The 22,693-nt window shown below is 60.3% G+C and overlaps 1 protein-coding gene across 13 annotated transcripts; it reads left to right on the plus strand.

Moving 5' to 3' along the window:
- UBTF (upstream binding transcription factor, RNA polymerase I) lies at window positions 203-16,515 on the plus strand. 13 transcript variants are annotated; one of them, XM_021066873.1, is made up of 21 exons: window positions 203-623; window positions 3,579-3,703; window positions 5,218-5,393; window positions 5,957-6,040; window positions 6,138-6,293; window positions 8,853-8,917; window positions 9,202-9,322; window positions 9,684-9,794; window positions 10,137-10,270; window positions 10,426-10,567; window positions 10,830-10,871; window positions 11,003-11,116; window positions 11,210-11,365; window positions 11,752-11,907; window positions 12,009-12,119; window positions 12,523-12,611; window positions 12,713-12,902; window positions 13,697-13,744; window positions 13,864-13,935; window positions 14,019-14,162; window positions 14,254-15,020. In XM_021066873.1, the coding sequence occupies exons 2-21, from the start codon at window positions 3,646-3,648 to the stop codon at window positions 14,377-14,379; spliced, it is 2,295 nt and encodes a 764-aa protein (XP_020922532.1). In that variant the 5' UTR covers window positions 203-623; window positions 3,579-3,645; the 3' UTR covers window positions 14,380-15,020. The 13 variants fall into 13 exon arrangements, with proteins under 13 accessions (XP_020922532.1, XP_020922536.1, XP_020922539.1 ...); XM_021066871.1 differs by lacking the exon at window positions 203-623 and adding an exon at window positions 885-1,087 and having other exon boundaries at window positions 14,254-16,515; XM_021066872.1 differs by lacking the exon at window positions 203-623 and adding an exon at window positions 2,315-2,402 and having other exon boundaries at window positions 14,254-16,501.

Here is a 22,693-nt window from a genome sequence, read left to right on the forward strand (position 1 = left end):
CCGGGTTTTTCAATGTGTTGCAAGCCTAAGAGCTATTTGCTTGCTTTTATCTTTTTCTTTCTTTTTTGTTTTTTTGTAACACTCCCCCTTGCTCCCCACCCCCCACCCACTCCGCTCTGGCTCTAGGGTTGCAAAAGCAAAGAGCAATAAAAAAAAAAAAAAAAAAAAAAAAAAAAAAAAAACCCGCGCACACACTCAGACACACACCAGTGGCGACAGGGGAGAGTTGGAAAGACGCAGGAGAGAAGCAGGAGGCAGGAGGCAGCAGGGAGGGAGCAATGGGAGCGGGAAGCCGGCAGGTTCCCTCGCAAATCCCCCTCCGGCCCCACGTCGCCTCGCCGGCCCCGGCAGGGGAGCGAGGATCCGGGCAAGCAGATGGAGGAGTGGAGCTCGCTCTAGGCAGCGGGCTTGGCCGGAGAATGGAGGAGCCGCCAAGCGATCGGCTGATTGGAAGAGAAACGCAGAGCGATGGAGGCGGGGGTAGGAGGACGATTTCTCTGCGGGGACTGGCGGCGGCGTATACGCCCGGGTCGGGCGCTGCAGAGCTTGGCTAGCTTTCAACCCGCGCTCGCCGGCTACAGCCCCGCGCGCCCCCACCCCTAGCCCTCCCGGCGGCTCCGCAGGTGAGTGCGAGCTGGGGGCAAAAAAAGACCCGAAAGTCTCAACAAGCCCGCCCTGCCAAAGGAAAAAAAAAAAAGAAAAGCATTTTTTCCTTTTCTTTTTTTTTTTATTTTCATGCAACCCCCAGAGCGGTGGGAGGGAAGGGGTGAGGCTGAGCCGCTCGGAGGAGGCGGAGGGGCCAGGCGAGGCCGGAGTGGCCCGGGAGGCGGCGGCGCCGAGGCGGCTCTGACGGGCGAGCGCTCGGAGCGGCGCTGCGCTGCGCCGAGGCGGGCGGGCGGGCGGGCGGAGCGGGGCGGGCGGAGCGCGGCGCGTGGGGCTCGCCATTAGCCGTCGCTCCGCTTCGCCATCTCGGGCTTTGTCTGGCGACTCGCTGCCCCGGCGTCGGCTGCGGCGGAGCTGCGGCTCGGCTCTTCGGCCCGCAGCACCCCTAAGGCGCCCCTGGCCCGCACTCCCATTCACACGCTCGGTAAGTGAGCCCCAGCGCCGCGGATTTCGGGGGAGAGGGGTTGCTGCGAGCGGCGGCAGCGACGATCTCCATGCGCCCGGGCAGGCCTGGGGAGCCATGCCGGGCTGGATTGAACCAGCTCCCAGAAAGGCTCCTCCGCCGGAGCCCGTTGCCCCCTCGCCGTTTGCGGAGTGTAAGCACAGGATTTTTTTTTTTTAATTTGCAAGGAGGATATTTTGTAGGAATAATTTTTTAAAAGTTCGTGTGTGTGCTGCTTGGCAGCGAGGCGACCGCGAGGCAGGCTCCGAAGCCTGGCGCCGCGATCGGCGGGCGTGCGCCCCAAGCCGGTGGCTACGCTCCGGGGATAAGGGTGGGCGCGGACCGCCCGCTCCGGGAGGCAGGCGAGGGGAGCGGGTGAGGGCCGGCGTGGAAACCTGAATCTGAGCTGGGAAGACTTAAGAGAGAGCTCCGGAGCAAGGCTGCAGGCACCCCCCGAGCCTCCCTGGCCGCCGGGGGGCCCTCCGGGCACCCTCTCTGCGGCCGCGCCTCGAGCCCTCCCTCCCGCGCCGGCCGAGCCTGCCAGTTCCCCCGCGGGTCTGGCGAGGTCGCTCTCGGCGCCCGCCCGCCCGCCTGCCTCGGCTCCGAGCCCCGCCGCCATCCGGGCGGCTGCGTGTCTCCCTGCCCCGGCCCCCCCCCTCTCCGGCGGCAGCAGCCGCCGCCGCCGCCGCCACCACCACCACTACCACTACCACCACCACCACCCCCTCCCCTCCTTCCTTCCCTCCGCCTCGGCCGCCCGGGTCCCCCAGCTCCCGCCCCTCCTCCCAGCTGCCCCCCGCGGAGCCCGCCCGGGCAGGCTGTGGGAGGGAGCGGAGCCGGCGAGGCGGGCGGGCTGGCGCTCGCTCCCCGGGGGTCGGTGTGCGCTCTACGGGGAAGGACGCGCTCGCTGCCCCGCTTCTCCCGCCCCCCCTCCCGCTCCTCCTCCTCCCTTCTCCCTCCTCCTCCCCGCTCCGGCGGCGGAGGCTGCGGCGGCGGCGGGGGGTGTGCGAGCTGAGGCCGGGGCCGGCGGGCGGGCGGCGGGCGGGCTGCCTGCAGGCGGAGGGCGCTGTGCTTTGTGCTTTTCGCCGCGAGGAGCAGCAGGCAGCAGCCACAGCCGCCGCCGCCGCCACAGCAGCAGCAGCCGCCGCCCCAGCGCTGCCGCCGCGCCCGGAGGAGGAGCCGCTGCCGCCGCGGGAGGGAGCTGCGGCTGTGCCCGGCCGAGCGGGGGAGGGCGCCGCCGCTCAGAGCCGGGGAGGGAGCCGCCGGAGCGGGAAGCCTGGAGGCCGCGCTGTGCCGGGTAACCGAGGCGGCTGAGGACGCGCGCTGGGGTCGGGGCCGGGCGGCGGGGAGCGAGCCGCGGGTACGGTGGACGCCCGGAGGGGACCCGGGACGACCTCCGGGCAAGGGACTGGGCGAGAGAGGGCCAGGGCACTGGAGAGGACGCCGAGAACCGGGGGAGGGGAGGGCAGGAAGCGAGGCCCGAGCTGAGTCCCGGCAGCAGGCGGAGGAGCCCGCGCTTCTCCGAGCCGGCAGGCGCAGTTCTCGCCGGCCGCCGGAGGGGGCGGCGGGGCCGGTGAGCGCTGCGCCCCCGCCTCCCGGCCGCCGTCCTCCCGCCCTCTCCTTGGCTCGGCTCCCCGGAGGCCGGGGCGGGGGCGCCGGCAGGGCTGGGCCGCAAGCTCGAGGGAGGAGGCGGCGGTTCCCGCCGTGGTCGCGCCTCTGCGCCGGGCTCCTCCGTGCGCGTCGGGGTGGCTGGGCGGCGGCGGCGCCTCTACCCGGGGTGGGTGGCTCGGGGGCGGGGGGCAGGCCAGGCCGCTTCTCTCCGGCTGCTCGCCCGCCCAGGCGGGCGGGGACGGCGTCGCGAGCCCGCGTGGGGGGGGCGGCGGGAATCCGGATCCGGTCCCCGGGGGAGGTGCGGCCGCTGCGCTCCGGGGCCGGCGGCGGCTGCGCTGCGTCCGGGTCCCCGCCGGGTTGCGGAGGCGGGGGGAACCGGCCGGGGGGAGCGGGAGGAGGAGACTGTGGCGCGTGCCCGATTCCGCGGCCGCGCGCGCCCTTTACCCGCCCTTCCTCCTCCCCCGCCCTCCAGCCTGGGGCCTCCCCGGGGCGGGCGCACCGAGGAGGAGGAGGAGGAGGAGTTTTTTTTTTTTTTTTTTTTTGGCCGGGGTGGGGGAAGGAGGGTGGAGGGCGGGCGCTAGCTGCACGCGGGAGCGGGGAGCAGTCTCTCGCGTGGGCAGGGGAGGGCGCACGCCGCGGAGCCGGGCTGTAGGGGCTGGGGGCAGTGGGAGGGAGTTAGGAGGAAGTGGAGGAGGGCATTCCCACCCCCACCGACTCATCTCCCAGGACCTTGGCTTACAGAGTGGGGACTTGGGGCTCCCTCCCCCTTTGGGGGAGGGAGGGGATAGACAGTTCCTCACTTCTCAGCCCGTCTGAGTGAGGACTGCTTTTTTTTTTTTTTTTTTCCTCTTTTTCCCAAAAGGTGAGGTGGCTTTGACCCCGGCCTGCCTGGCCAGCACGACCCGAGGAGGTGGCTGGACGGCTGGAGAATGAACGGAGAAGCCGACTGCCCCACAGACCTGGAAATGGCCGCCCCCAAAGGCCAAGGTAGGAGCCCGGACCTTTAGCCCTCTTTAATTAAATTCTCTTTCCTACGGGGGTCTGCAGGGCCCACTCCCCTTCTAAAGGACTTCTCCATCTCTGAAATGAGACAGGAGGGAGTGTCTTGAGTGTTGATAAGAATAGTCAAGCACCCCTCACGCCGGGGGTTTGGCTAAACCCAAATTATTCGGTCTTGAGCCTCTAAGTTGTATTTTCCACACTCTGTTCCCTCGTGTTGGAGAGAAAGAAGGAGGCCCCTGTGTGTGGAAGTCTTCCTTTGGAGCTTCCCATCACCCAGAGTGTCTTCAGCAATGTCGGGGAATGGGAGAGAGATGAGGAACATGAAGGAGAGGGAGATGAGAGGGCTTGAGAAGGCTTTTGAGGTTTTTTATTATTGTTAAGGGGACAAGGGTTTTGGTGAGGCACACTGGCCAGAGAGGGTGTTTTGGTGGCTTGAGGTCTCAAGATATATAGCTCCACCCTACCTCACCTAGCACCCCAGCCCATAGGGCTCCAGTGTGTAAGGAGGCAGGGGATAGGATGAATCTGAGCCTCTGGCAATCCTTGTGAGACCTTGAGAAGACAGGTTCATGGGTTTCCGTGACCCCGTCCTGGAAACCCTGGCCCAGGTCACCAGATGTAAATGCAGGTGAAGAGCCCCTTTGACGCCTAGCTGTGCTCCCAGCCCCTTTGATGGCTGTGCTCCCAGCTCACCTTCCAGGCTGGCCATCCTCCAGAGGAGCCTCACTGGAACTGCATTTTTCAGTGGCTGGAAAAGGCTGGGCCAGACCCTGTTCTCTGCCTCTACGGGAAGTTGAGCTAGGAAGACAACGCAGAATTCCCGGGCTCTGGGGTTTCTTCGCTGGAGCAGGGCCCTGGGAGCCTTTGCCTGCGTTGCCTCACAGCTGCCCTATATTGGCTCTTTCAGTTGTTTACTCGCCCCACATTCTCCTTGGGTCTTCCTCAAGAGGGAGGGTAGGGTCATCACTCATGTTTCTCATGGTAGTTTCCAGCTGCGCTGGAGAGAAACATCTGCATGGGTTCTCCTTACTGCCCATACCGCTTGCTCAGTCTGCGCATTTAGAATCTTCACCTAGAACTTTGATCGAACTAAGCTTCATGTTTAGGTAGATGCGTGGCCTTCTTGCTTCCCCTCCCTCTGCAATAAGCTAGCTATTCTCCAGCAGGGTCCCAAGTCACCGTAGCTTCCCCCCGCCCCCTTCCGTCTAATAAATTGTGGCCCAGGGCAGGTAGCATGGTAGAAATGATAATAGCTCTGAAGGAAGCCAGACTTGAGTCCAAGGGTGATTTCTAGATGCGATGCTGTCCCGCCCGGAGTTCCCCCTTTAACCCAGGTGGCCGCAGCTCTTGCTTAGGGCCAGGTCGTGTCGTGTCTGTGCCTTCAGAGGGAAGAGAACCAGGGTCTGGGGTGCTCTGGCAAGGAAGGGTTGCTTAAGGACTGGGGAGCAGCTGGGGGCTAGCATGAGCGCAGCGTGATGGGCGTTCCGACCCTTCCCCAGACCGCTGGTCCCAGGAAGACATGCTGACTTTGCTGGAATGCATGAAGAACAACCTTCCATCCAATGACAGCTCCAAGTTCAAAACCACTGAGTCGCATATGGACTGGGAAAAAGTAGCCTTTAAAGACTTTTCGGGAGACATGTGCAAGCTCAAATGGGTGGAGATCTCTAACGAGGTAACTGATCCCCCCCTTCCTGACACATCTGAGCACACATCCACCCATACCTTTGCCTCAGCCTTCCTGGTGGGAGAGATGAAACAGAAGTCTATAAACAGGAAGGAAAGAGACCAGGCGAGGTGCTCGCGTGGTCGCCCTTGTGCATTTCGGGAGGTGGCACGGTTGACAGCCCTGGCCAAGACTTCTCAGTTCTGCCACTTTCTAGCTGTGTGGCCTTGAATACTTACCGTCTTGGAGCGTCTGTCGTCTGAGCTGTTCTGGGGATTGAATGAGGTGCTGGCACGGACAACCATTCCGAGGTCAGGTGGTCACCTTTTTGCTGTCCTGTGGTGTGTTCTGACTGCCTGGGCCTCTGCAGGAAGCACGGGCCAGGGCCTGGGTGTCGGCCTGGGTGTCCGGGCCGCCTGAGCAGTGTGGCTGTTGGCCTCTGCCCCTCCTCCTCTGGTAACTTCAGCCTAGTGGAACGTAGAGAAGGCTCGTGGGGAAAACGAGGGTCGGCGCCTGCGTGGTGGTCCCCTCCTGGGACCGTCCCCTTCTGCTCACCTCCCTTCTTCCCCCAGGTGAGGAAGTTCCGAACGTTGACAGAGTTGATCCTCGATGCTCAGGAACATGTTAAAAATCCCTACAAAGGCAAAAAACTCAAGGTGAGTTTCCAGGAGGAGGAGCGCCAGGGCTCGGAGAGGCCAGGTCTAAAGATCGGATGGCGTCTGACCTTCGCCGTGTCCTTGTCCCTCCTTCCAGAAACATCCGGACTTTCCAAAGAAGCCCCTGACCCCTTATTTCCGCTTCTTCATGGAGAAGCGGGCCAAGTACGCAAAACTCCACCCTGAGATGAGCAACCTGGACCTGACCAAGATTCTGTCCAAGAAATACAAGGAGCTGCCCGAGAAGAAGAAGGTGGGGGGAGGGCAAAGGCCGGGAGCAGTCGGCGTGGCGTGGGTCATCTGTTGGGGGGCCAAGGGCTTAGACCAAGGGACCTGGCGTCAGGGGCGCGAGGGGGTCAGCAGAGCAGAATAGGGCCTCGGGTGGCCACCCCTGATCGCCCTCCCTGGCCCCACACCGTCCGTGCCACCCGGACCGAGGCGGGCGCTCGGTTTAGCCGCGGGCAGCCCGTGGTGGTGTTTCACACGAGTCCTCACTGTTAGGCCCGCACAGCCCTTCACGCCTGACATTTTCCCAACACGGTCTCGTTTGCTGCTCGTAAAGGTCACTCTGGGAGACTGGATGATCCCGATTTTGCAGGCAAGGAACTAGGGTGCTGGAGTTATCAGGTCCCAGTCAGCGAGGCTAGAGCAGGACTCCGGTTTAGTGCTCAGGCTCCCTGTCTACTGCTCTTTGCGTTGCCACATCCACAGGTTGGATGGGCTTCCCTGCCCTTGCACACCTTGTGCCCTGGGGCCTCGTGCTGTCCTAGACCGTTGGGGCTGTGACCCTTGGGTGGAGGTTGCCCCAGCCTGCCAGGCAGGGTGGACACAGTCCACACAGCAGGTCTCCCAGTCCCTCGCAGAGGCAGGAGCTCAGCACCTGCAGTGGGGACACACAGGAGATGCTGTCCAGTGGGTCGGAGCCAGGGAGAGACACTGGTGAGGGGCAGTGAGAGAGGCAGGAAGGCCCATTTGCTGGGAGAGGAGACAGTTGCACGCGGCCACCTCTCAGGAGGGCACCAGCGCTTAGCCCTTTTCCTGGTTTGTGCGCTCTGGCTGCCGGCTCAGGCGCTGGTTCTGTACCCCAAAAAAGGAGCCAGCTGGGCTGGGTAAATCCAGCTGTCGGCAGCTGCTGCCTGAGCCGAGCCGGAGTGTGAGCGGCTGGAGCCATTCTTGACCCCTGTGATGGGGACATCCCAGAGCTGACTGTACACACGCCACCCAGGCATCCTCAGGGGATGGGAGGGATAGGCCGGGGGTTTCAGGACCAAGAAGGGACAGAAGAGACCACGTTGTTGAGTGGACAGGGCGCCAGCCTAGGGGACATAAGCCTTGGGCCTGTTCTGGCTCCCACGGAGTCACCGTGCGTGTGCCCTTCGGTAAGTCGCTTCACTCCTCCGGACCTGCTCTTGATCGGAGGTGCGGGGGGCAGTGCCTTCCGGCTCTAAAAGCTGCTGTTTTGTGGGAGGAGAGCCAAGATCAGGGCAGAGGAGGCTGTGCTCTGCTCCCGGTTTTCCGTGGGAACCTCGAGGAAAGCAGAGTTGCCTCGCTTCTTGGCACCTGGTGCCTGTTCTGTGAGGGGCAGGGGTTGGGCTCTGTCAGCTCGAGCCCCTGGCCCCCTCCAGTGCTGACTCTTGTGAATCTGGGAAGAGACGGGGCAAGGAAAGGTGGACATCGAGTGAGAGCCAGGTTAGGAAGGCCATCAGAGTTAGGGGTGTGGGGAGGCAGGAAGGATGCAGGGAAGGAGTCGAGGATGGTGGGCAGGGAAGGTAAGGTTGGTGGAAGCTGGTGCAGAAGGAAGGGGAACCAAGCAGCAGAGGAGAATAACTCAGGGCAGGGGTGGGGGGGTATCCAGGAGCCAGGGAGCCAAAAGCCAAACACATGGAAGAAGGTGTAGGCGGTAGGGAAGGTGACGACTGAGGAAGGACGGGGTGGGGTGAGGATGGTTGCAGAACCATCACGGACAGCCAGGGAGCCAAAGGCAACGGATGAGGGGAAATCCAAATTCAGGAGATGGACCTCTTGGCCTTTTTTTTTTTTTTTTTTCCCCTTCCCCCTCTAGGGCCACACCTGCAGCAATTGGAAGTTTCCAGGCTAGGGGTCCAAATCCGAGCTGCAGCTGCTGGCCTTTGCTACAGCCACAGCAACTCCAGATCTGAGCAGCGTCTGTGACCTACGCCACAGCTCACGGCAACATTGGATCCTTAATCCTCTGAGCGAGGCCAGGGATTGAACCTGTGTCCTCGTGGACACTAGTCAGATTCGTTTCCGCTGAGCCAGGACGGGAACTCCCAGGAGACAGATCTGTTGGGATGTGCTTTGGGTTGCAAGGATTCACTCTGGGTTATTTTCAGTGCAATCTCTCCCTCACGCCTCAGAAGCTCCTTGGGCCATCTCTGAGGGGGCAGATCAGTATCAGCTGCCACAGACACAGGCAGATAGAGTGACGGGGCAAGGCCTACACCCTCTCCTGACTGCCGCGTTGTGGGAGTCTCGTGGTGGGGAAAGGCAGAGGAGTAGCGCCACTGGACATCAGGGCAATGCCCTGTCCCCCTTCTGGGACTTTCCTAAAGGGAGAGAAGGGGATGTAGGACGCGTGCTGGGAGACCCCTGTAGCTCCCCGCGTCTGGGCTACAGTCGAGTGTCTCCCAGCCCTTCCCCAACACCCTGGAAGGCAGGCCACCGTCCCTGCCCGCTTATAACTTTCCCGGTGCACGTCACCAACTGGGGGGCAAAACAGCTAGCGAGGACGCGGTGGTTTCTGTAGCTCAGGCCTTGGGTCACGGGTGACCCTGTCCCCTCCTCCCCCCAGATGAAGTATATTCAGGACTTCCAGAGAGAGAAACAGGAGTTTGAGCGAAACCTCGCCCGATTCAGGTAAGGCAGAGGAACCCGGAGGAGGGCCATGGGGTGCTGGGTGTGGCAGAAGAGGGTAGCATTGGCCAGAGCCTGGAGGCAGCCATCGGTGAGGCACGGGGGGTGGCTGGGTCCTGTGTAGACCCCGGTGGCGCAGGGGCAGGGACAGGCAGGCCACCGCCTTCCCGCCAGGCCCAGGGGCCTGGGTGGGTAGGGCGGCTGGCTCAGGTCAGCCCCCGGCAGGACCCCCCCTTCCCCTGCCGCTGCCGCCGCCGGCTGATGGCTGCTCCCTGCGCCCTGGCCAGGGAGGATCACCCCGACCTAATCCAGAACGCCAAGAAGTCGGACATCCCCGAGAAGCCCAAAACCCCCCAGCAGCTGTGGTACACCCACGAGAAGAAGGTGTATCTTAAAGTGCGGCCAGATGTGAGTGTCCGGCCAAGGGGTGGCGGGGAGGGCGCAAGGCGATGGCAAGGGGGGAGCCGCGCCAGGTCGGCCGGGCACGGTGCAGGGGAGCAGGAGAGGAGGCCCCTCCCCAGGGGTGGGCTGCATGGACAGGGCCTGGGCCAGCTGGCGTGCGAGCGTGTGTGTGCGTGCGTGCGTGCGTGAGCCTGTCCCCTTGCACCCAGGCGGGACCCCCCCGCCTCTCTGCCTTCCCCTCCTGGCCCGTGGGGGACACTCCTGTGACCTCCTGTGGCCTGAGGGGGCGGGGGCCTCTGCGCCCCCCTCCCCTCCCCTCCCCCTGCCCCCGGCTGCCTGTGTGTGTCTGACGGCTTTTGGTTTGCAGGCCACTACGAAGGAGGTGAAGGACTCCCTGGGGAAGCAGTGGTCTCAGCTCTCGGACAAAAAGAGGCTGAAATGGATTCATAAGGCCCTGGAGCAGCGGAAGGAGTACGAGGTTAGGCTTCCGCTGCGCTCCGCCCCACCCGGCTCTTCACGAGCCTCTGCGCTCTGACTCTCTGGCCTCCGCACTCAGCGGGAGGCGGTCCCTCCCCATCCGCCCCTGAGGGAGGGGCCGTCTGGGCCCCTCACCTCTGCCCCTTCCTTCTCCACCCCCCCACCCCCCACCATGAGATCTCAGGCTAGGGCAGGGCAGGGCACCACGTCTCGTGTGACATAGCAGACACACGGCCACCCAGCTTTGCTCCCTGCCTCCCCTCCCCAGCGGCTCTCCCCGCTCCCCGGCCCCCCGCTAACCCCGCACCCCGTTGCCCTCCATCCCCCCCACCTCACTCTGCAGGAGATCATGCGTGACTATATCCAGAAGCACCCCGAGCTGAACATCAGCGAGGAGGGCATCACCAAGTCCACCCTCACCAAGGCCGAACGCCAGCTCAAGGACAAGTTTGATGGGCGACCCACCAAGCCACCTCCGTGAGCACCGCTCTGGGGCGGGTGGGCCAGTGGGCAGCCAGGGAGCTGGGCCGGTAGAGGACCTCTGGCCCGGGCTCTGGAAGTGAGGAGGCCGCTGCCCTGGGGCCGCCCCATCGCTCACAGGGGTGCTCCCCCCTTGCTGCCGGTTGTGACAGGAACAGCTACTCGCTGTACTGCGCAGAGCTGATGGCCAACATGAAGGACGTGCCCAGCACAGAGCGCATGGTGCTATGCAGCCAGCAGTGGAAGCTGCTGTCCCAGAAGGAGAAGGACGCCTACCACAAGAAGTGCGACCAGGTGAGCCGTGCCCTGGGGCTTGGAAGCATGCGGTCTGACCCGTGGGCCCTCGCTTCACACCTGGTGGAGGTGTTGTTCTAGGTGTAGCTTCCGGCCAGTCAAGGCAGCCCCAGGCCTCGTGCTTCACATCCATCTGCAGAGGGAGACGGGGCCCTGTGCAGGCTCTGGGTGGCTTGCTGAGGGGCCACTCTTTGTCCCTGAAAGAGGGAGGGTCTCCAGCGAGGCTGCCCCCAGACTAACCCTGACTCCCTTCCTTCCCCAGAAAAAGAAAGATTACGAGGTGGAACTGCTCCGTTTCCTAGAGGTGAGTGTTTCTCTGCGGAAGGCGCGGGCAGAGAGCGGGGCCTGGGGGTGGGCGAGCAAGGCCCTTAGGGCCTCTGGAAGCGGACTGGGGACCAGACGTCTGACCGCAGGCTGCCTCTTCTCCCCGACCAGAGCCTGCCGGAGGAGGAGCAGCAGCGGGTCCTGGGGGAGGAGAAGATGCTGAACATCAACAAGAAGCAGGCCACCAGCCCAGCCTCCAAGAAGCCCTCCCAGGAAGCGGGCAAGGTGGGCAGGGGGCACGACCAGCCAGGTGGGGGTGGGAGAGGCGAGGCTCCGGTCCGCACCCCACGGATCCCGACCCTCTTTGCACGGCTACAGGGCGGCTCAGAGAAGCCCAAAAGGCCCGTGTCCGCCATGTTCATCTTCTCGGAAGAGAAGCGGCGGCAGCTGCAGGAGGAGAGGCCCGAGCTCTCAGAGAGCGAGCTGACCCGCCTGCTGGCCCGCATGTGGAACGACCTGTCCGAGAAGAAAAAGGTCAGGGTTGCCAGACCGCCCGCCGGGCAGAGGCCGGGCCCCTTCTCCCCGGGGACCAGCTGCACTTCCTCACCCTGCCCCGTGATGTGTGGATGAGGCCGGAGCCCCACTTGCGCCCGGGCGCAGGTGGCGGGGCCAGGAACCCAGCAAGCCGGAAGGCGGGAAGCTGTCGGGCCGAGGCCTGTGGGCTCCCTGGGGAGCAGGGCTGCCGGGCGGGTTGAGCCGCTGGCTGGAGACGTCTGCACCAGCCCGTCCGCACCAGCCCGGCCCTTAGCTCGCCCGCCCCGCCCTTGTGGGTCCCGAGAGCGGTCAGCTGCTGGGCGAGCCACGCGCGCCCCCTGGGGGCGGCTGGAAGGTTGACGCCTCTCCCGTCCGTCCGTCCACAGGCCAAGTACAAGGCCCGGGAGGCGGCGCTGAAAGCCCAGTCGGAAAGGAAGCCGGGCGCCGATCGCGAGGACCGGGGCAAGCTGCCCGAGTCGCCCAAGAGAGCCGAGGAGATCTGGCAGCAGAGCGTCATTGGCGACTACCTGGCCCGCTTCAAGGTGGCAGGCAGTGGGAAAGGGGTTGTTCTGTCACCACCCACCCAGACCTCCTCCAGCCCTGGGTGACCCCTCCCACAGCTGACGCCCCTGTCTGTCCCCAGAATGACCGGGTGAAGGCCTTAAAAGCCATGGAGATGACTTGGAACAACATGGAAAAGAAGGAGAAACTGATGTGGATTAAGAAGGCCGCTGAAGACCAAAAGCGATACGAGGTAGGAAGGGGGCTGCCGGTCAGAGCCGCGCGGGGCAGGGCAGAGCTGGGGGCCCCTTCTGCCACAGAAAGCTCCGGTGCGCCCTCTTGGGTGGGCAGCTTGACCCCACTGCCTGGGGCTTGGAGCCAGAAGTCCCAGCTTGGGCTCTGTGACCCTGAGTGGGTCTCCTAACTTCCTTCTCTGAGCCTCAGTCGGGCCTTAGTCAGACAAGGGCGATGCTGTCACGTGAGGGCAATGGCGAAAGCCCTTTCAGACAGCAGGGCCCACCGGACACAGCGTGAGCTGTAAGGAAGCTGTGCCTCGGTTTCTCCTCCTTCCTGGCCCATGAAAGCAGAGTCAGCTAAGGACTGACGGCCTGGGGCAGGAGGTCGAGGGGCATGACCTGTCCGGGCTATCCCCACAGAGAGAGCTGAGTGAGATGCGGGCACCCCCGGCTGCTGCCAACTCATCCAAGAAGATGAAGTTCCAGGGAGAACCCAAGAAGCCTCCCATGTGAGCCTGGGGGCTGGAGTCCACCCTGGGGGGCGCTGGCCAGGGCAGAAGGGCCGCTTGGTTGGTATCCTGACCCTCCCTGCCCCACTCCCGCCTCCCAGGAACGGTTACCAGAAGTTCTCCCAGGAGCTACTGTCCAACGGGGAGCTGAACCACCTGCCACTGAAGGAGCGCATGGTGGAGATTGGCAGCCGCTGGCAGCGCATCTCCCAGAGCCAGAAGGAACACTACAAAAAGCTGGCCGAGGAGCAGCAGAAGCAGTACAAAGTACACCTGGACCTCTGGGTCAAGGTGAGAGGGCAGGGCTGGCGGCAAGGATGAGGGAGGTGTCATGCTGGCTGTCTGCACTTGGGGTTTAATTCAGTGTTGCAGCAGTCCTTCCAGGTGATGATCTGTCAAAGATAAGGTTGCCAAGGCTCAGACAGGTTAAGTAACTTACCTGAGGTCACACAGCTAGTAAGTAGGAAAATCCAAAGCAGGCTGCCTTTGCCTCTCTCCAGCCGGAATCGGGGGACCTCCCCTAGATACAGGCTCTACCCCCAGCCCTGAGCTCTCCTTCCATGCCTTGCTTGAGCAGTCAGGTCTCTAAAGAGGGGAAGTCACATATGTCTTCCCCAGCCACCCAGGCAGGCTGACCAAGGACTCCGGGGAATAGTGCGGATTAAGTGTTCCAGAAGTTCGGTGAGCCCCAGGTTGCCTCAGTAGTGGCTCTGGGCTTGGTGTTTGGGGAGGAGTGATGAAGCCAGGCTACGGAGGTCAACATGGGGAGCTTCTCTTGAGTCGAGGAAGCCCTGGCTCTGGAGCCTCCGTTTGGGTAGAGCAACAGGGCGGACACGAAAAGCCTCCTGTCTTGGGGCAGGGTGGCTTAGGAAAGGATTCGGGGCTTCTTAGCTGAAACACTGAGCTGGTGGGGTTCAGTCCCTGGGGTTCTCTACAGAGACCCTAGGCGTGGGGAGACCGGGATGGGTGACAGTGGGGTGGTGGTAAATACTCAGCCCCCTGCCTGGCACCTGGCCAACATGGTCCATCAGCAGTAGTTGGAGGGGTTGTATTCTGTCTCTCACCTCCTTCTCTGTCTCCCCCAGAGCCTGTCTCCTCAGGACCGTGCAGCATATAAAGAGTACATCTCCAGCGTGAGTCTGGGACAGGGTGATGTTGGGATAAGCGGGGGTGGGGGGTGGGGACGACCTCGGTGCAGGGTCTGGAGCTTACAGCCCCTCCCTTCGCCTGTGTCCCCGTCCCTCTCCTGCAGAAACGTAAGAGCATGACCAAGCTTCGAGGCCCGAACCCCAAGTCCAGCCGGACTACCCTGCAGTCTAAGTCGGTAAGGAGCCCCTCCCAGGAGGAGGGCCCCGTGCAGGGTCCAGGGCGCGGCAGGGACCCCTGATGGGCTTCCATCCCTCGCAGGAGTCTGAGGAGGACGATGAAGAGGATGAGGAGGACGAGGACGAGGACGAGGAGGAGGAAGATGACGAGAACGGGGACTCCTCCGAGGATGGCGGCGACTCCTCCGAGTCCAGCAGCGAGGACGAGAGCGAGGACGGGGATGAGGTGGGGCGGGCGGGCAGGCGGGCGGGCGGGAGGGCGGGACGGGGTCCCGCCAGCACGGCCCCCTGGTGACTGCACTTCCCTTGCCTCCCAGAACGAGGATGAGGATGAGGACGAGGACGACGACGAGGATGACGACGAGGACGAGGACAACGAATCCGAGGGCAGCAGCTCCAGCTCGTCCTCCTCGGGGGACTCCTCGGACTCTGACTCCAACTGAGGCTCAGCCCCACGCGGGGCGCCCCTCCTCGACTGACCACCTTTGTTTCTCTCCCATGTTCTGTCCCCTGCCCCCTGGCCTCCCCCACTTTCTTTCTTTCTTTTTCTTTTTTCTTTTTTTTTAAAAAAAAAAACAAAATACAGTGGGGAGAGGCACTGGAGGCGCCCAGGCTAGAACTCTGCGGCCTTAGAGCCATCAGCCCTGGAGGGCCCTCCAGGGAGCGCAACCACCAGACTGAGCCACCACTGGACCGGCCCAGCCCACCCCTCTTTTGCACTCGCAGTTCCGGCATGGACAATGGACCTGGGAGTGGGATCGGGGGTGGGTCCCAAAGAGTTCTCTGAGGCCCTCTACACCTGCAGCCCAACCCCTGGGAGGGTGGAAGCTTGGGGAAGGCCCCTTTGTTTCCAGAGGGGCTGCAGCCTGGACCCCTACATTGGAACTGGAGGCAGGGGACATGGGAGAGGAGGGCGGGTGCCTATGGGGAAATAGGCACGGCCCCCCAGCCCTCTCCCCTGCCCCCTGCAGGAAGGAGCTGCCTGGACCCACTCACGAGGGGAGGGGGCAGAAGTGTTTTTTATATATGTGTATATATTTTTTTTTTTAAGCTCTGAGCTGTCAACGAGACGTTTCCTACCGATCTCGGCTGCCGTCTCTGTTGTCATTTCTGGGAGAGGGAGGGGGTAGGGGTTAGGTTTGGGACTTTTTTAAAACGGTCTTGATGCGTGTGGAAAAATGCGTGTGTGTGCGTGTGTGTGTGCGTGGCCTGTACATAGCATGGGTGCACCTGTGGATGTGTGCAAAGGCACATGTGTATTTGTGTGTGTAAGAGAGGAGGAGGAGCCCACCTCAAGTCTGTGAATCTGGTGAAAGTGTTGGTGCGGGCCGGGGTGACATTGATCCTGATGGGGACAGGCTGGGTGGCCCCTTTCTCCATATCTTCTGCTTTGCCGAATCTCGGATTCAGTTTTGCGGGGTGACCGAAGCTCCTCTGATGCTTCTCATACTGGTTTCCCTCTGAGCTACTGCTGGTCTCCAATATCCAGCAGGATGGCGGAGAGGGGAACAGACCAGGTAGAACCTTAAAGCTTTGATTTGGTGGGAAAGGCCTCTGCAGCTCATCTGAGAGGCCTCCCGGCCACCCTGGGCTCCGAGAAATGTGTTGGAAGCTTGTAACTTACACGTCGCTCCTGCCTTTCCGCCACATCCTCCAGCTCCCCCACCCCCATTTCCTTTGATTTCTCAGGTCTGCCCACCTCCCCAAACCCACGGCTGGGGAAGAGGTCTGCACAAGCTGTTTTTGCAGCTGTCCTAACCCTTCCCAGCCATCCCCCCAATTTTGGTACCCCGATTCCTAAACTCTTAATAAGCCAAGCCACCTTGTCTCTGGGTTTAAATTTGGGGGGGTTGTTTTTATTAAATTTTGACTTTTTTTTTTTTAAACAATCACATCGTTGACCTATCTAATCGGGGCTTTGTGCTTTTCCACCTTCCCCTCTGAATGAAAGCCAAGGGATGGGGAAGAGTGGGAGCTCCGCCCAGGAGGCGGGCTGGGAAAGGTGGGTCCTGCTCCCAAAGGCAGGCGGTCCGCTTTGCCTTGGACTTGGTGCTGGGAGTGGGGGGAGCTAGGGAGGGACACTTCCCACTCCCACTCCCCTTCCTTTGTCCTGATCCTGGAATTAGGTACAAGGGTTCATAGGTTCTATTTCTTCCGGAGAGCCCCTGCAGAGAACCCTGTTTCCCTGTTTGAATGCTCCTGCGCTGTTGTGTTTTAGTGAAACATGTCTTCACTTAAAACCAACTTCGAGCGGGGCACTGTTTCTTTCCCCCCGTTTTGAAAGTTGAAAAATTCTTACAGTACAAACAGGGCTGTGGGGGGTTAGGGTGTTGGTGCTGTGAGAGGTCACTCTGAGTGCATTTTGGCACTGGGATGGGATGGCTGGGGTGGGAGGACCCCGCTCCCCCCCCTTTTTTCTAATATTTAAGGAGTGTTTTTGTAGGTTTCAACAACAACCACAACTTGAATTTGTAACATGGGAGGTGGGAGGGAATGGCTTAGAGGTGTCCGCCTAAGCTTAAGGCCAACTGTGGAAGTTTTGTTTTCCCTTTTTTTGTACAATAAAGTAAAAAAACAAAGGTTTGAGTGCTGTCTGATCACTGGACTCCATGAAGGGGGAGTGGTGGCAGAGGTGACCGAACAGGCTCAATGTGGAAAGCCCCTTGAAGCCAGCTTCTTGGCCTCTTCTTTCTAGAACCATCTTCCTCTCTCCTGAAGATGCCATAGGCAACCTACCTTCGCACTGTTTTGTGCTACTGGGGGTTTTTTTGTTTGTTTTGTTTTGCTTTGTCTTTTTGCCTTTTCTTGAGCCCCTCTTGCAGCATATGGAGGTTCCCAGGCTAGGGGTTGAATCGGAGCTGTAGCCACCAGCCTACACCAGAGCCACAGCAACTCGGAATCCTAGCTGCATCTGTGACTCACACCACAGCTCACGGCACCGCCGGATCCTTAACCCACTGAGCAAGGGCAGGGACCGAACCCGCAACCTCATGGTTCCAAGTCAGATTCATTAACCACTGCGCCACGACGGGAACTCCTTGTGCTACTGTTTTTGCACTTTCTCGATTCAGTTGGTTCACGTTGGGTTGTCAGGCCACTAAGGACTGGATATTTGGAAAACAAATACATTATTTTCTCCCAGAGTGCAACTGCCTTGAAAAAAATGGAGATGATGAGCCATTAGGGTCAGGGGTTCATCCCCGTCATGCATGGGCTTGTCATTGGGAGTTGAGCCCTTCGCTCACTCAGGGTTAGGAATGAGTTTCCTAACACCCAGACCTCTGATGGGAAGTGGGCTGGGCCGAGATGAATCACTCTCTGAGGGTAAGGAAGACAGCCGTCCCTGCACTGGCCCTGACTGGGTTCCTGGAATGCCACGGGCTAAAGCCCCAGGCTTTAGACCCACCACAGGCTTAGACCCACCTAAGACCCCTCGCTTCGCCCCACGGCCCTCTCTCACTCTTGGCCAAACTTGTGAAAAGCTGCTTGCCCTTAGGGTCTCCCATTTCCTCACCTCCCACGCACTATTCCCCTGAGGTGCCTCTGAGGGCACCGCAGACCCTTGCCCGTCTCTTGACGTCTTGGTCTCCTCTGCTGGCACCCGCCCCTCCTCCTCATTCTATCCTAGGCATTCAAGTCACTCCAGGAACCACCAGTTATCACCCACAGGTAGCCATTCTGAAAGGCGGCCTTTACAGAGACCGCTCTTCCAAGCTGCACACCAGTAGACTTCAGGGTATCCTCTGGGGTGTCTAGTAGGCATCTTACCTCAAGGCCCCAGACGATCACCAACCATCTAGTCATTCAATCTAGAAACCAGGGTATCAGCCTTAACTCCTCGCTCCCTATTTCATCTCTCAGTGAAATTCGCTCTCCTAGATCTATCCGTTCCACTTCCTGTATCTCTCTCAGATCTGTCTACACGTGGCTGCCCATCCTCACCCTATTCAAGGCCACCGCCATTGCTCAACTTCTGCAAAGACCTCCTCAAACTGGTCTTCCTGCTTGCACTCTTGTCCCCTACAGTCCATCCTGCACATGGCAACCAAGGCTATCTTAAAAAAACAAATGGGAAGTTCCTTCTTGGCTCAGGGGGTTAAGGATCGGATGTCACTGCTGTGGCACAGGTTCAATCCCTGGCCCGGGAATTTCCACATGCCATGGCTGTGGCTAAAAAATAAAATAAAATACCTAAATTTGATGACTTCTGCACTTACGACCTACCGTGTCTTACAATGACCCTACAAGGCCTGGCCCCCGTTTCCCTCCTCCCTTCTCTCACCCGACTCTTCCTAATTGCTCACAATGATCCAGCCAAGGGATCCATCTTTTGTTCCTCAAACATGCTTACCACAGGGCCTTTGCACTTGACCTCTCTGTGCCCAAGATGCTATTCCCACAACACCACACATAGTTCGTTTTTCTTAGACTGAAATTCAAATATCTCCTCACAGGCCTTCCCTGACCACCCTCTCTAGAAAGGCCTCCTCCTCCATCTCCTTGTTTCTGTGTTTATCTATTTGTTTATTGTCTGTCTCCCCAAGGAGAAGACAAGTTATCTGCTCATTCATTACAGTAATCCCAGCACCTAAGCATACATTTGACACTCAAGAAATATTTGTTGGGAGTTCCCATCGCGGCCTGGTGGTTAACGAACCCAACTAGGAACCATGAGATTGTGGGTTCCGTCCCTGGCCTTGCTCAGTGGGTTAAAGATCCGGCGTTGCCGTGAGCTGTGGTGTAGGTTGCAGACGCGGCTCAGATCCTGTGTTGCTGTGGCTCTGGCATAGGCCGGCGGCTACAGCTCCAATCAACCCCTAGCCTGGAGACCTCCATGTGCCACGGGAGCAGCCTTAGAAATGGCAAAAAAAAAAAAAGAAAGAAAAAGAAATATTTGTTGAATGAGTGAATAAGTATGGCCCACAATGCCCAGAGGATCTGGTGCCCCTGCTGGCCTCTCTACCCAGCTACACAAGCCATCCAAGACTCTTAACACATCACACTCTCTTCCCAGGCCTCTATGTATTCTGCCTCCATGCAACGATTCCCTCTTCCTAGAATGGTCCTTTCTTCCTAGTTAATTCAAGGTGCCACTTAAAAGATCAGTTCCAGAGTTCCCTTGTGGTTCAGCAGGTTAAGGATCTGGCATTGTCACTGCAGCTACTGGGGTCGTGGCTGTGGCAAGGGTACAATCCCTCGCCTGGGAATTTTCACATGCTGCAGGGCATGCCCTCTCCCCCAAAAAGATCACTTCCTCCAGGGAGCCTGTCCTGACCCCCTGATAAAAAGATTTCTATGCATTTGTTTCTTCAGCAGCCCGGATGCCTTCACATTCAAACTTCTTTCTTCCACGTCAGGTTTGCTGGGCTGTAAGCTCCTCTAGGACAAGGTCTGTGGGTCTCTCTGGCTCACTGCTAAAACCCCAGGGCCTCACCCAGAGCCTGGACCAGCACGGTCCTTAGTGTTTATTGACTGGTGCTAACTGTGGAGACCGGGCACGTGCCCAAAGAGGTCACCACTACAGAGTCGCTCAGGCCAAGAATGAACAGTATAATCCAATTTTAAAGGAGTCTGTTGTGAGGGTGGCCACGGGTGGAGAAGTGAGGAAGGATTTAGATAAACAGGGAGGAGACAGGAAGACCTCCTGGGCATAAGTAAATTCCTTAGGGCAGGATGTACAGGACATACTCCGAGACTAAGAAACAGATCAGCATCATGGAGTGGAGAATTTCTGATTTGCACTGTGGAGATACCTGAAGGCCTGGCCTCACTACTTTGCTCTAGTCTCAAGTTCCACCATCTTCTGAGAGGCTCCACCAGCTAATCTCCCAGTAACTCCAACATATTCCCAGAGAGAATTTTTCATTCCCCTGTATCATCACATCTCCTCTTCAGAGCGCCCCATCTTTTTTTTCTTTTTTTTTTTTTTTGCCACGCCGGCAACACACGGAAGCCAAGGATGGAACTCACCACAGCAGCAAGCCAAGCCACAGCAATGACAATGCTGGGTCCCGAGGAGCCTAATGTGCCACAAGGGAGCTCCCAGAGTGCCCCATCTTGGTTAAAGATGTTTTCAGGGTCTTTTACCCCAAACATCTCCAGCAATAACAATAACAAAAACCTAACCACTTCTAAGGTAACCAGCCTCTACGCTCCAGAGTGATCTACTTAAAATGCAAATCTGGTCAAACGATTCCCCCTGAGGACCCTCACAGCCTGTAGGGTAAAAGCTCACAATCTCCGAGGCACACCCTTAGTCCTGCATCGTCTGCCCACCTTACCTCCTGCTGCTTCCCCACCCACTCCTGACCCAGCCAGTGCCCAGACTTCTCTTTCCTCTCTTTTTTGGGCCACACCCGTGGCATGCAAAAGTTCCCTGGCCAGGGACCAAACCTGTGCCACAGCAGTGACAAGAGCCACTTCATCGACAACATCGTTGGATCCTTAACCCCCTGAGCTACACGGGAACTCCAAGGATGTTTCACTTCTGAAGTTTCTGTTCGAGATATCCTGACCAACTCTTTTTACGTCATTTGATCTCACCTCCCCGCCACCTCGGTCCCCTATGCTCATCTTCTTGTTTTAACACACTGTTTGGCAGTTATTTTCCTACAGGTCTGTCTACCCCACAAATTGTGAACTTCTTGAAGGAGTGTAACTGTCTTATTGTATCTTTGCATCCCAGCACAGATGCACCATAAGAATTTTCACAGTGCACCAATCAGTAACAGCTAAGATTTACCCAACAGTTACACATTAAAAGAGTTTCACATGTACTAACTTGTTAATCCCCACCACAATCTAATGAGATAGGTACCACCATCACACAAAGTGACAGGAGAGGAAACTGAGGCAACGGAGAGCTCATTTGCTAAAGTTCATTTGTCAGGTCCAAAGATTTAAATTCAGGAGTTCCCGTCGTGGCTCAGCGGTTAGTGACACCCCCCCCCCGCCCCCCGCCGCCAGTCTAGGATCTATGAAGATGCGGGTTTGATCCCTGGCTTCGCTCAGTGGGTTAAGGATCCAGCGTTGCCGTGAGCTGTGGTGTAGGTCGCAGAGCGGCTTGGATCCCAAGTTTCTGTGGCTGTGGTGTAGGCCAGCGGCTACAGTTCGATTGGACCCCTGGCCTGGGAACCTCCATGTGCCGCGGGGGCGGCCCTAAAAGACAAAAAAAAAAAAAAAAAAAAAACACCACCCACCGAAGATTTACATTCAGATGATTCCTGGTCTTTACGCTTAGGACTACTGCTTCAATAAATGCTTGCTGAAGACTAAAGTATATGATTTAAAACTGCCCTCGTTTAATCTTATCTTCTGAGGGAAGAGGGCTCTCATACACCCGTTCCAAGACTCCAGACCAAGAGAATAACCGAGATGGAAGCGCCAGTCTAGCCATCTACTGTGGCTGGGAAAGGCCCTTTGCTCCAGAAGGTAAAGAGGGATTGTGAGAGAGCGCGGATACGGGCACACCCAGGCGAGTAGAACTGGGTCGGAAGAAGGGTCTGGTTAGTGCCCGGCAGGCTGTGAAGAGGAGAGATGGGGGTCCAGCGTGGGTTCCGGAAGCAGGAAAGGCGAGCAGGTGTGGGATCTAAATTAGGATAAGGGCGGGGAGGACGCTCCGCTCAGAAAGGCACAGCTCGGCCTCCGCCCTCAGCGGAGGACCCTCATCTCGGGCGTCTGTTGGTTCTCAGGCCTGAGAACCGCCCAGAAACAAGGGGAACGGAGGCTCGGACGAGCCCCTTCGGCTCCACGGGTTTTCTGCCCTGAGGTACTAACTGCGTCCCACTTCAACTCTGGCCTCTTCACACAAGTGGCTGCACGCTTCAGGGTAAAAGCCGGGATTGGGGGGAGTCTGGGCGGGGGCGAAAGAGCCGGGAGCCCCGAGGGAAGGGCGGGGGAGCCTGGGCCGGAAGGCGTCCCAGGCTCGGCTAGGAGCCGGCGCTCTCTTTCGACGCCACCCGCTGCCCCCGCCCCGGAGCCGGCCGGGACGGCACAACGTCTCCGCCCCCAGCGCACCGCGCACCTCACCTTGAACGCCGCCCCGCCCACCGCCATCCTATTGGGCTGGCTGGGTCGACGCGAGGCGGCGATTGGCCGAGGTGCTCCAGAAGACCCCGCCCATCTCCCCGCCCCCGTCCCCGTCCGCCGGTACTTTGGACGGCGGCGTGGCGCCCCTCCTCCCCGCCCGGTCCCCGCCCCCTGGAGCAAATGCTGCCGAGCTGCGGCCGCGGGGCAGATGCACGCGCTCGGGCCCTTCTAGCAGGCGCGAGCAGTCGCTGGGCGCGCGAAAGCGAAAGAAGGAAGAGGAAGGGAGGGCGGGGGCGGGGTGTTGAGGAGGGGCGGGAGGAGGAAGAGGAGGAGGTTGGAGCGCGCTCGCGCTTGGCCTCGCGCCCGCGCGGAGGGAGGGGGAGAGGGGCGCGCGCGCGCACGCTCGCGTTCTCGCTCGCTCCATCCATCCATCCTCCGGTCGCGGCACGCGCGCGCGCTCCGGGCTCGCGCCGCACCCCCCGCCCGGGAGAGGCGGGCTGGAGTGGGGGGCGGGGGGAGGGGCGCGCGGACGGCGCGCGGACTGCGCGCGGGCGGGGTGAGGTGAGGAGGAGGAGGCGGCGACGGGACGAGAAGGGAGGGGAAGGGGCCATGGCCGCCCGGTGAGGCGGCGAGGCGGGGGGCGGCCCGACCCCCCGGCCCCGGGCCCTGGGCCCCGGGGAGAGGCGAGGACGGACCGACGGACATGGGGCTCCGGAGCAGCCGCCGCCG

The sequence above is a fragment of the Sus scrofa genome, chromosome 12 (assembly GCF_000003025.6).
Source record: "Sus scrofa isolate TJ Tabasco breed Duroc chromosome 12, Sscrofa11.1, whole genome shotgun sequence".
Lineage (NCBI taxonomy): Eukaryota > Metazoa > Chordata > Mammalia > Artiodactyla > Suidae > Sus > Sus scrofa.